The 13,683-nt window shown below is 39.6% G+C and overlaps 1 protein-coding gene and 1 long non-coding RNA gene across 4 annotated transcripts in view; one reads left to right on the top strand and one right to left on the bottom strand.

Annotated features, from left to right (window-relative positions):
* Positions 1-4,593: 4,593 nt before the first annotated feature.
* Positions 4,594-11,009, bottom strand: LOC102988329 (uncharacterized). 3 transcript variants are annotated; one of them, XR_003680065.2, is made up of 4 exons: positions 10,939-11,009; positions 10,372-10,451; positions 5,149-5,329; positions 4,594-4,826 (listed from the first exon to the last, which is right to left on the bottom strand). It is a non-coding gene; the product is annotated as an uncharacterized lncRNA (long non-coding RNA). The 3 variants fall into 3 exon arrangements; XR_008617542.1 differs by having other exon boundaries at positions 5,149-5,309; XR_003680064.2 differs by lacking the exon at positions 10,939-11,009 and adding an exon at positions 10,557-10,782.
* Positions 11,010-11,107: 98 nt separating this feature from the next.
* KRR1 (KRR1 small subunit processome component homolog) overlaps positions 11,108-13,683 on the top strand; it is a 19,601-nt gene continuing 17,025 nt past the window's right edge. The window contains exon 1 of the mRNA XM_024122865.2: positions 11,108-11,284. Within this exon, the coding sequence (XP_023978633.1) occupies positions 11,200-11,284 (85 nt within the window). The 5' untranslated portion in view covers positions 11,108-11,199. The remainder of the gene's footprint in view (positions 11,285-13,683) is intronic.

Genomic DNA, 13,683 nt, shown 5'->3' with positions numbered 1-13,683 from the left:
GTCTTTCTCTTTCTGACTTACTTCACTCTGTATGACAGACTCTAGGTCCATCCACCTCACTACAAATAACTCAATTTCGTTTCTTTTATGGCTGAGTAATATTCCATTGTATATATGTGCCACATCTTCTTTATCCATAAGGAAGTGCCTGAGAGCAGACTCACAGGATAGCACAGAGAGCCGTGTTATGTATGAAAGAAGAGTGGTTTTTCCACTTGAATTCTCTCATGAAAAATACCCTTCCTTTAGAAGAAAATCAGTAAGTTAAGCCTTCCAGAAATTTAGGACTATCAAATATCTAGCTCCTTGTTTCTTTCCTAATTCAAACTTATTTTCTTTGAGCACAGAAGTGGCCATGGCTCAGATTGTGTTAATAGACCCGCCCTGGGCTTCACAGCACCTATTCCTTCAATGTTAGCACATCCCACCTTCACCTCCCCCAAAATGATAAGGTAGCAGAAAAAAACCTTCCTTATCAGATCCATTTCACTGTTAGCAAAGCTACAGACATGAAGTCTAAAATGGGAAGGCCCTAAATTGTGAGTGTGTACCCACAACAAGAAACTGCTAATTAGATTGCAGATAATTAAACTGTATTACAAGCTTAGGGGGAACTCTTTCTTTATTTCTGTTTATTGCAGATACATGAGGAAGTGACCCTTGGAAAGATTATGATAATGCTATCACATTACCCCTTCTCAGATGCATTATCATTGGCTGCAGTAATCTTATTTTGTAGTTGTTGTTTGTCTTCTCCAATTAGGGTGTCAGCACTATATGTGTCTCTTTAGCACTGTGTACTCCATGCCCAGAACTGTACCAGATATACAACAGACAATAAATTTATTCAACAAATATTTATTGAGTGAATGAATGTAGAAAGGAATAAATGCTCTATTTTAACAGAACTTTTATGAGGATAAAAACTATCCTCCAAAAGGAATTACTCCCCTCCACTTTACCCAACTGAAACTTTTCTCATTTCATTTCTCTGAAGGAATATTCTATTTCCTTTAGCAAAGAGAGTGTCAAGAGGTATATAACCCTATTTTAAATGGTGATAGGTGTTTCAAATATCTATCGCCAGGTAACAAACATCCTGAGAACAAAATGGCTTCCCAGTACCAAATATGTATTTTTTTTTGTTGTTAGGTCCCTCTCAGCTTTATTTATTTATTTAATTTATTTATTTATTTATTTTATTTTTTGGCTGCGTTGGGTCTTCGTTGCTGTGCGCGGGCTTTCTCTAGTTGCGGCGAGTGAGGGCTACTCTTTGCTGCGGTGTGCAGGCTTCTCATTGCAGTGGCTTCTCTTGGTTGTGGAGCACAGGCTGTAGGCACGCAGGCTGCAGTAGTTGTGGCACGCGGGCTCAGTAGTTGTGGCGCACTGGCTTAGTTGCTCTGCAGCATGTGCGATCTTCCTGGACCAGGGCTCGAACCCGTGTCCCCTGCATTGGCAGGCAGATTCTTAACCACTGCGCCACCAGGGAAGTCCCTATTTATTTATTTTAAAAATTTATTTATTTTATTTATTTATTTTTGGCTGCATTGGGTCTTGTTGTTGCGTGTGGGCTTTCTCTAGTTGTGGCGAGCGGGGGGCTACTCTTTGTTGCAGTGCACGGGCTTCTCATTATGGTGGCTTCTCTTGTTGCAGAGCACGGGCTCTAGGTGCGTGGGCTTCGGTAGTTGTGGCACATAGGCTCAGTAGTTGTGGCTCACAGGCTCTAGAGCACAGGCTCAGTAGTTGTGGCACACAGGCTTTGTTGTTCCACAGCATGTGGGATCTTCCCAGACCAGGGATCGAACCTGTGTCCCCTGAATTGGCAGGTGGATTCTTAACCACTGCGCCACCAGGGAAGTCCCCAAATATGTATTAATTCTCCTGTTTCTGCAGTCTGGGCTGGAGAGTTCTTTGGCTTCACATGGTGTCTACTGGAGCTGAAATGTTTAAGATTGCTTCTTCACTCCTCATGTCCATAACGTCAGATGTGATGTCTAGAACATCTGAGAGCTGGTTGGCATGTCTCTGTCTCTGTCTCTCCACTTGGCTAGCTCGGGCTTCCTCCTAGTGACTCCTTGCACTGCAGCTCTCTTCCAAGAGGGAGGAAGCAGAAGCTGCCATCCTCCTGAAGCCTTGACCTGAAATAAGCAGAGTCATAGCCAGAGCAACCTACTGGTCTAAGTCAGTCCAGATTCAAGGGGAGGAGAAATAGGCTCAGTCTCTTGGTGTGACGTGCATATACATGCATATACAAGGAGAGAAGGCATCAATGGTGGCTCTCCTTGGAGACTATATATCACAGTAATAAGGTGGTTCTTCCAGGGTTGCCTGCATGCCTGCCTACCTTGGGACTGTTGTGACTGTGCACCAGTATGTGCCAGGCAGGGATGGCGATCAAAGCAGTGTATGAGTTGGGCAGATATTGAACTCTTTTTGTTCCTAACTTGATGCAGTTGACACATTGACAGCGCTGTATTGCTTTGGTGTGGTGACAGCTCCAGCCAAGTCACTGCTGCCAGACACCTGCCCATGTGTCCTAAAATATGACTAATTACCATTATAATGATTCTTCAGCTTTATTAAACACCTGTCTTCAGCAAAATCAAATGAGATTCGTAAAGACTTCCTCATTAATCATCACAGCATCCCTGTTGAAAGTCTGAAGGAGGTAGATGTATTCTCATTTTGGAAATGAAGGAGGTGCAACAAAATGAAGCTCCAGGAAGGTTAACCAAGATCACATAGCTGGTCAGATAGAAAGAAGGGAAGAGGCAAGGGGGGAGAGAGAGAGGAGAGAGAGAGAGAGAGAAAGAGTGTGTCCTCGGGGGAAAAAATGAAGGAGAGTCATCAAAATTATTCTTTTCTTTCCTCTTTAATGCTATATGGCAACCACCTAAGTATCTTAACATACTAAAAGATTTCCAGAAGCAACAAACTTCTGGTATAATCAAAGATTGAGTTGTCCCCTCACCCCTGCCAAAATTATTGTAGTGAGATTTAACTTGTACCAGATTCAAATTTGTTTTCCTTCTTTCTAGCTATATGTCCTTGGAAAATACTGTCCCTCATGCATTGATAAGTTTCAAAGCTTTATTGTGCAGATTAAATGAGAAGACGTATAGTACATAAGGTCTGGTAAGTGGCTCATAATGGGCACCCAATTATACATTTTCTGGTCTTAGGGATATTAATAGGTTAATTGAAATACAGAGGATTTTAAAAAGCCTTCTCTCTCTATTCTGTACTGAGCGATTTAAAGAAAAACAACAGGATTAACAGTTACCTGGTCTACATGTTATTATATGCAGCTGAGTTTGTACATTTAGACCTAAGTCTGTGTGACCTCGAACCAGTCAATTTATATTTCTGGGCATTAGAATCCTCATCTGTGACCTCACAGACTGGACCAGATGATCTCTATGGTTTTTTTCTGTGTCTCTGACATCTGTGGTTCCATGGAAAGAGAAAAAGCCTTTCAATTCTTTCCTCAAGCCATCATTTGTGACTATTTTGCCCTCTAGTGGTAAGAGTCAAGGAAAATTATTCCTCCTGAGAAAAAGTTTCACATCTGCACTCCATCAAAATGTGGTGTTTTGATGAATGCTTAGACTTGCTTCAATATCGTTCTAGTTGTGTCATGTAAAAATCCCCCCCACACCAAATTAGCAGCTGGAAACAATATTTATACAGTTTCTTTGAGGGTCAGGAATTCGTGAGCAGCTTAGCTGGGTGCTTCTGGCTCAGGGTCTCTCAGGAGGCTGCAGTCACTGGAGAGCTTGCCTACACTAAGCAGCTGATTGCTGTAGATACAGCAACTGGCTTCCCCAGGGGGAGCACGAGAGAGAGAGAGAGAGAGGAGAGGGAGAAGCTGCAATGTCTTTTACAGATTAATTTCAAATATAACATACCGGGCGCGAGAGAGAGAGAGAGAGAGGAGAGGGAGAAGCTGCAATGTCTTTTACAGATTAATTTCAAATATAACATACCATGGGTGAATATACTAGAATTACATAGCTTCAACTAAGTAAATCTCAAAACAAACTATTCCACTAAAAAAGCAAGTTGTACAAGTACATACAGCATTTATATGTCTAGAACTTTGTATATGTATAGTAAATACTTTATATACCTATAACTAATATAAAATACTTATATGCTTATATAATTATAAATTTATTAATGTATAATATATAAATGTCATATATAAAATATTTAAAGTCTACTTTATCTTGATTAAAAATTTTGTGTGTATGTGTATGTGTAGTAGCAGTAGTAGCCATAGAAACAAAAATAGTCATGGAAGTGATAAACACCAAACTCAGCATTAGTGGTCACCTCTGGTGGAAAGGGGGAGGAATGAGCTTAGGGAAGTGTGGCCTTAACTGGCAATATTTTATGTCTTAAGTTTAATTATGACTAGAAAGCATCTGTTATATTAGTCTATCTGCTTTTTTTAAGTCTGAAATAGTTTCTTAAAAAATCAAATTATATAGTTATTGCTTCTAGAAAATAGAGAAATAGGACTGTGGAGAGAGTGACTTCATTTTGCATTTATGTAAGATTTTATTGTATAAACATTTATGTAAATCTGGAGCAAAAATGACAAAATACTAACATTTATTAATTATAGGTAGAGGGGTCTTGGATGACAACTGCATTGTTCCTTGCATTTTCCTTTTTTATTCTTTTTTTTCAAAATTAAAAGAAAAAAATATAGTCATTTACCATAGGGAAATATGCTACATGGGAGAATAAGCCTTTTAAAGACGTTTACACCAAGTCACCACAACTTCAGGAGATCAACCTTTCAGTATCACCACATGTACCTGGAGAAATATTAATCAACTTATTAGACCAATCAATGCATTTTTAAAACCTCACAGCAAATATAGAGAATTATCCTCCTCCCCCAATAAAATTTTAGCAAATAATTCCTCCATCTATATTGTGACTGAATCTAAGTCATTCTTTAAGTGTGTGTCTTATTTTAATGAAATGGTGACATGAGAATGAGGGAAGATGATGGATAAAGCCTGACATTTTATTAACTCCTTGGTAACCTGCTCTCCGTATGGTAGTACACATTGTGTGTTTGCCCCTCTGGCCAGCATCCATTCCCCTTCCTTTAGCAGCAGCTCTCAATCTCACCTTAGCGATCATTCCTTCCTGTTCCCAGCCCACATGGTTTATGATCCACCGCTGGCTGCAGTATGTGATCTGGGACTGGTAACTGAGAGTCTTCCTGGGACTTTTTATGGAACTCTTAGAAAGAAAGAAACTCCTCTTCGGTTGAGAATTTAATCCTGGAGCTGCTGGTAGACATTTTTTGCTTCAGAATAAAGACAACAGAGAGGAAGCAGAGCCAAAAGATAAGGGAGGGAAGGAGGGAGAGAGGGAGGGAGGGAGAGAGAGGTCTCAAGATCATGATTGAGAAAAAGCATGAATGTCTCCATGACATTGTTGAAGTCCTAGATCCAGTTCCCAGGTACATAGGACAATAAATCCTCTTTTTCACTTGTTACTTTGAGTTTCTATGACCTGCAGTCAAAGGAAACTTGCACATACCTATATGCAAGTACTAAAGCATCCTAAAATTCTAACTGTAGAAGGTATGTGCCTATTTAAGGTAAAGGAGCCCCTCCAACCCCCTGCCTCTCGTGGGGAGCTCTAAGAGCAGGGAACTGGAGAGCTCATAAGATCCAATCCAGGCTTCTGAGACACTCCTCCCATGCTGCTTTAAGGCAAGGGTCCTTAACCCAATAACCTGACCCTCTGGGGGTTCTATGAAGAATGTGTGAACATCCCATCAAATTGTGGGTGAAATGTTATGTGTACCCAAATATATGTGCTTTCTGGGGAAAGGGTTTATAGATTTCATCACATTAGTAAAGGGACTGGTAAACCAAGAGGTTATATCTCTGATAGATGATCAAAGGCAAAATATAGTGTTAAAGTCTGAGTTTCCATGACTCTAAGTGTGTCAGGTAGTTAGACTTTTTAATTAGAGAATTTGAAACAAGAAGCAATGTCACCATCTTATTAACACCATGAAATTACTCGTTTAAATAAAAACCCATTAAATGTTTACAATACTTCATCTAAAAGTTCATTTCATTGTGGGCCATCTGTGGTTTCCACTATCTGAAGGATGGAAGAGGCATATAGATTTAACAAATGACTAGAAATTGCATCCTAGAAAAGTTCAAATATCCCCCCAGTGTCATGTAAACAAATAAAAGATTGTAGTTTGCTTGTTCTATCTGCATAAAATAATAATTCTCAGCAGTATCAGTACATTCACATGCCACTGATTGGATCTTGAATATTCATGCATGCATTAAAAAGCCTTCTGTTGCTATGGTGGAACCTCATATCATAAAATGTGTTCCAGCTTTCCTTTAGGGAGAAGAATATTATAACTGAACATTAAATCAAAAGCTGTTGCTTATCAACAAGAAAAATCTGGAAGAGAAAGAAGGAAGATTGCCCTGGAAACAGTTGGAGAGGCTAGATTGGATTCCCAGTGAAATATTGATGTTTTGTGGGGCTGGGGCCTGGAGAGACTAATACTCAAGCAGTAATGAGTGGTTTAGACCCCAAACATCTACTGTATGTACAAGTCCCATTGTTCATTTGGGTAATAAGACAACAGAATTCCAGAAGGACAGGGGCAGATTTGAGGGAAATGGAGCAGGATTGTCTACCGAGGATCCCAGCATAATAATGAACAGCCATCTGGAAACTCTGGCTTTTGATATCAGGCAAGCTCTGCCCTAGGTAGGTAAAAAGAGTGGAAAATAACTTGGCTTTCATTGTGTACCTGATTAGGAGCATAAAACCCTATCTGGCCCTTTGAGGTAGAATCATAGAAATTAAGAACACCTGTAGACCCGAGTGTTTCAACCTTAGCCTTATTGACATTTGGGGGTTGTGTAATTGTTGTCAGGGCTGCAAATTCTTGGACCTGATGAACTATAAACTTGGAGTGGGGTCACCCCTCCATGTGATTCTGATGTTGGCTAAGGTTTGAGAAACACTAATCTAACTCAACTCCTTCATTTCACAACTGAAGAAACAGAGGTTGAGTGAGTGCCTACTCAAGATCCAACAGCTGGTTAGCAGCCTAGGCAGTACACCACAACTCCATATGCTGAGAGTTAGCTAAGCATGGCCTTGCAGGAAGAGGTGGAAATCCTGCAGATATTTCCCAGCACCCTGACACATGAAACATTCTGCTGCACAGCAGAAAACATTCCAAGACTGGATGAATATGTTTCTCTAATTTGGTCTCTCTCCTGGATTCCCAGGTTTCCTAGGTTTTCATGCAGAATACTTCACTTTTACTGACATTATTTTTTAAAAGATAGGGTAATAACATGATTAGTTTACAGCTGGGCTGCTTTATTGTGTTTTTTCTTTTCAACTGTTATCATGAGGTCCCTTTTTAATATGCAATCACTTCGAGTTAGAAGAGGCCTTATTTTACAGCCACAGTTATTAAATTACTGTTATTCATGTTGACTGAAGATTTTAAACCTGACTATGAGGTTGACTGGAATAGAAAGCAGCTTATCTGTGTTAGAAAATAAAAATGTGTCAAAGCTTTGTATTTGAGAAACTCTCTCTTGATTGCTTATTTTTTAAAAATTAGCAAAAAAAAAACACCCCACAATAGATTACTGTGAAAAAATATTTTTAATCTCTGATAAGAGAGTATAGAAATGTTAAATGGAAAACAAATAACACTTATTTGCCTACTTTTTTTTGCTTTTTAAAGTAAGAAATAAATGCACACCCCTGACATTAAGCCACACATTCTGACTTCTCTGCCCATTACCCTCTGGGTTAATTTTGTGGGAATTAAGGTCTCTAATCCAAAGGAGAGTTGTGAGGCCAATTTGCTTTTCATGGGAAAATGAATAAGCAGGGTGAGAACTGGTGAAAGGTATCATCTATAGGAGGATAGCTGCATGTGGGTCTAGGTTGCTTAACAGGCCAAGGAGGGGAGAAGTCAAAACCAAAATGGGTCTGCCTGCCGGAGAGACCTTCCTAGCCTGATTTGTGCCAAGAAACTCTAGAGACAGCGATTTTGCTTTCCCCTTTTAGTGTTGTTTGTGCAATTTCTGGAAATAACCTTGCAAATCTGAGTACATAGTTATATTCAGATTTCCAAGGACATTAAAATAAAATGATGTAAATTGTGACTGATTTACATTGTACTGCTATTTAAATTGCCATCCTTTGAAATGTCTCTATATGGAGAGGTAACATAGTCAACATTTTGGTGACCGTTTTTTTCATAGACTTCCTTACGAGCACACAGGAGCACACACATATGGACAGTTTTACATAAATAGATCCATATGCCTGCTGTTTTATCATGGACGTCTAGTTTTTTTAGTCTTTTTGCCTAGTTCCTTTTTCTTTTCTGATCGCCTTCATCCTTAAGGTAGACTTGAAAGCTTAATGTATATCTTTCCAAATCTTTGTTCATTGTATAATCACATACACACACATAATTATTATTATGTCTAGAACATAGAACAGAACCAAGTATTTAAAACAGTGTCTGCAGCATTATAGATGCTTAATAAACATTTGTTAAATGAATGAATGGTTTGCTTCATAAAAATGGGATAATTATATACATGTATATATAATTATTATAATAATTCTCTCTTTATATATATAATTATCCCATATTTCTGCATCTGGCTTTTATCCCTCAATGCCTCTAGGTAATCTCTCCATATAGATTTAATTAATTCTTATGAATGGCTGCATAATATCTCACAGTTATGAAGGCAACACCAATTTATTTAACTATATCCCTAATTGATAGTCAAGATGATTTTACTTTTTTGCCACAGTAAATAAATAATAGCTAACACCTACTGAGTGTGTACCACATGCAAAGCATTTTTTTGTAAGCACTTTACGTGTATAAAGTCACTGAATTAAGGTTATTCTCTCCATTGCAGGAAACTGAACAGGAGTGGATAAGAAACTTGCCCAAGGCTGTATAGCTAGTAGATGGCAAACTAGTCAGTATGGCTCCAAAGTACCTTTCACAGAACTAGTTCTATACAAGGCAGTAATCAACACCATTGTACATACATCCTAATGGAATGGTGCTTTATTTCTAGTTGACAGTTTCCCAGGAGTGGAATTACTGTGGAACATTACCTGTATACTTTATATTGATAGTTGCTTTGCAAAAAGGCAGTAACAGTTTACCTTTCTACCAACAGTATATGAGAGTCCTCTTTCCTTCAGCAGATTATCATTTAAAAATATTATATATATATATATGTTGTTTTTACCAATGTAGTGGGTGAAAAGTGATATTTTATTGTTATGTCTCTGTGCTTTTCTGACAGTGAGGTAGAGTGTCATGTTCATCAGCCGTTTGGATTTGCTCTACTATAAATTGCTATATTTGTCAGGGTTCTCCAGAGACACAGAATATATAATTACTTAGGTGATTATGGAGGCATGGACAGTCCAAAATGTGGGCTTTTGGCAGGGTGGGCCAGCAGGCTGGAGACCCATGGGAGTCGATACTGCAGCTCAAGTCCAAAAGCTATGAGGCAGAAAACCGAGCCCTCCTGCCAACATATTTGCAACAACTAATCCTTTTGGTATAGTAGCCTTTCTGGAGCTATTAAAGGTCAGACTGCTTGGACCTGAAGTCTAGCTCTCCACTTACTAGTGACTGAGTTCCTTAAAATAAGGATACCAATAAGGATAAATAAAGGATACCAATAAGGATGCCTCATAGGGTTTCTGGGAACACTGAAGCTGTTGCTTCTCACTTTATAACTTTCACCTGCTGTTATTTGTTCTATTTTAGGTTTTAGGGATTTGTTCTTTTTAAAAAAAATTTTTTTTTAATTTTAGCAAATTGCTAAGAATATATGGATGAAATCACTGCCTGTCATTTAGAAGACACACAGGATAAAAGCAAAAACCTTTACATAATTATGTGTCTTGTGATTTTCTGTCCCTAAGTAATTGTCTATTTTATTAATGTATCTTATAAAAGAAAATCTTTTATAGAAGATACAAGGGGGTGATTTTCAGATAAACGTTCCCCATTTCACTAATGCAAGAAATTCAACCTATCAAACACTTTCCCCATTTGTGCTGCAGAAAAATTTTAAAACGGCGAGCAGGGCTTCCCTAGTGGCGCAGTGGTTGCGCGTCCGCCTGCCGATGCAGGGGAACCGGGTTCGCGCCCCGGTCTGGGAGGATCCCACATTGCCGCGGAGCGGCTGGGCCCGTGAGCCATGGCCGCTGAGCCTGCGCGTCCGGAGCCTGTGCTCCGCAACGGGAGAGGCCACAACGACCATTCATCAAAAGAAGTCTTACCTTTATCGTGTGTAAGAACTTTTAGGTTCCGAGAAGTATAAAGATTTGTAGTAGAGATGAACCTCACATCTTGACGTCAGCTATATATGCAGTGTTGGGATACACAGGAGTTAGTCATTTGGGGAAATGTTAGGCCAGGTGAAAAACTTCAGAAGGGTCGCTTAGTTACTACACCTCTGGCTTACAAAGAGAAATGCCACGATCCTAGAAAGTAACCATCAGAAGCGATGACTTTGAAAGCTTACTTTCCAAAAAAAATCAACCTTAGAGAGGTTTTAACTTTGTTTTTGTTTTAAGGATTAGAAATAATGCAAATAAAGTGCCCGGCACAAAGTAGTCTCACAATAAATGGTAGCTATTACTGTCTCTTCTTGCCGTCATGGACCGTATATTCTCATATCTGTACCACCTCCCAACGCCTAGCACATATTGGTCGATCATATAAATATTTATAGAATGAGTGAACGAGTGATATCAGTAAGATTCAGGTTGCACTCTGGCTAAATGCGTTCCGCGTTAGACCCTGAGGCCACGAGAAAACGATAGATAAAACCATCTCCGACTCACCTCCAGTGCTAAACTACAATTCCCAGCATGCTGTGAAACTCCGTAGTTGCAGTGCGTCCGGGAAGAGAAGTCTCCGGCTCGCCATTGGCTCCGCGGGAGAAGCGTAGTAGTTTATGCAAATACGAGGGCTCTACCTTACGCACGCACGGAGACTGCGGAGATCTCGTCTGAGTTCTGCGGAACTCATTTTGAGCACGGGGATTTTAGCCGGTAGGATTTAAGAAAGGGTTCACTTCCGGTAGCACCGGAAGCAGTTTGAAGATGGCGTCCTCCAAGCCGGACGGGCAAGCTACAGCGTCTAGGAAAAGTGAATTTCGTAGCCAGAAGCCGAAGCCGGAGAGCCGAGGTGAGGTTGTTTGAAAACCAAAGACTGGGGTTTGGGGGTTTCGAGTTGGGGGTTTTTCCTTTCGCTGGCTGGGAACGTGTAACGCCGCCTTGAAGTTAAGTACCTGTAATTGCTGAAGGTTGGGGTTGTTGGCCGGACTCGCAGGAACGACTGGCCTGTATGGTGCCGGCCGCGTGTTCCTAACTAATCGATTTTGCTGGAAGCCCCCAAAGTAGGGGTCTTGCTGGATGCGTCTTCTGCAAAAGGATGAGGAGGGCGCTTCGCGGCGGTGTCTGGAAATCGTTGGCAGAATGAGGGATGGGGTGAGGTGGGAGTAGGAGGTCGTTATGCATATGAATGAACGAGTGAGAGAGTGATAATGAAGGACTGAGGCAGATAGTGATAGAAGGAGATACCAGGCGTGTCTTTAGCGCTAGTTTGTCAGCCAGTGAAGAAATTTTGGAACGTTTATTATTGTTCCTGTTTATCAGGTTGCTGAAGTATTAGCCAACACAATTCCTGTTCTTTCAACTGCGTTAATTGCTCTCTTGCTTTGCAGTCTTGTTTTATCCGTTAACATCTGTATGATTGACAGAAAGCCCAGAGAAATAGCCCGGGGCCTGCTCAACCAGACTTATTGGAAGTGTTAAAAACCTTGAACTCTTATTCTGTAGGCATAAGGGAGATATGAAACGTGATTCGTTGTTGTTTTAATTAAGTGTATGGCAGAGAGGACAGTGTATATGCAGCTTAAAGAATAAAACCAACAGGTGAAAAGGAGCACTCAGACCATTAAGTAGAATAGAGCATTACCATACCCCCAAAGCCCCCTACGTGCCCTAAAGTAACCATTCTGAATCGTGTTGATTATTCTGTTTCCTTTCTTCATAATCTTTACCACCTATGCACAAAATGTGTTAATTTCGTCAGTTTTTGAATTTTATATGAATGAGAAAGGATTGTAGATATTCTTTTGTGTCTTGCTTCTTAGGCTAAACTTTGTTGTTATTATTCAACCAGGGCAATGCTTGTAGCTGTAGTTTATTCTTTTCCCTACTGTATGATGTTCCCTTGTATGAATACAGGCTAATTTATATTTTCATTTTTTTTTCTATCACCCCCACCCCACCCCTCCGCCACTTTCCCCCGTTGGTGTCCATACGTTTGTTCTCTACATCTGTGTCTCAATTTCTGCCCTGCAAAGCAATTAATCTGTACCATTTTTCTAGATTCCACGTATATGCGTTAATATATTTGTTTTTCTCTTTCTGACTTACTTCACTCTGTATGACAGTCTCTAGATCTATCCACATCTCAACAAATGACCCAGTTTCGTTCCTTTTTATGGCTGAGTAATATTCCATTGTATATATGTACTGCATCTTCTTTATCCATTCGTCTGTCGATGGGCATTTTGGTTGCTTCCATGATCTGGCTGTTGTAAATAGTGCTGCAATGAACATTGGGGTGCGTGTGTCTTTTTTTTTTTTTTTTTACATTCTATTTTTATACTAAATATAATTTAAAATTATAAACCCACTTTAAATCCACAAAAGCAATACAATTTAAACAACAACGTTTTACAGTCTCCTTTTTTTCTTCTTCAAACAGAAAGTCACAAAAATTATAATCATCCTCATCAGTTCACCCAGTCCCATGTAATTAATTTTTTTTCATCTTGATCTTTTGTTAGCACTTTTATGAATTTGTCAGTTTTCCATTAGAGTTCTGAAAATGCTTATTCCTTCAGTTCAGCAGTATAGTCAGTTAACAGAAACCTGTACTTGTCAGAGTACGTTCCACATACATGTGTTAATATACGATATTTGTTTATCTCTTTCTGACTTACTCTGTATGGTAGTCTCTAGATCCATCCATGTCTCAACAGGTGACCCAGTTTCGTTCCTTTTTATGGCTGAGTAATATTCCATTGAATATATGTAAGTTTAGTATTTGTTATTTTTTCAAATTTTCAATTTTATTTATTTTTTTATACAGCAGGTTCTTATTAGTAATCAGTTTTATACATATCAGTATATACATGTCACTCCCAATCACCCAATTCATCACACCACCATCCCCACCCCCTCGCAGCTTTCCCCTCTTGGTGTCCATACGTTTGTTCTCTACATCTGTGTCTCAACTTCTGCTCTGCAAACCGGTCCATCTGTACCATTTTTCTACGTTCCACATACATGTGTTAATATACGATATTTGTTTATCTCTTTCTGACTTACTCTGTATGGTAGTCTCTAGATCCATCCATGTCTCAACAGGTGACCCAGTTTCGTTCCTTTTTATGGCTGAGTAATATTCCATTGAATATATGTACCATAACTTCTTTATCCATTCATCTGTCGATGGGCATTTCGGTTGCTTCCATGACCTGGCTATTGTAAATAGTGCTGCAATGAACATTG

The sequence above is a fragment of the Physeter macrocephalus genome, chromosome 6 (genome assembly GCF_002837175.3).
Source record: "Physeter macrocephalus isolate SW-GA chromosome 6, ASM283717v5, whole genome shotgun sequence".
Lineage (NCBI taxonomy): Eukaryota > Metazoa > Chordata > Mammalia > Artiodactyla > Physeteridae > Physeter > Physeter macrocephalus.
The sequence above is the reverse complement of the archived record's forward strand: the minus strand, read 5'-3'. Positions and strand labels throughout refer to the sequence as shown.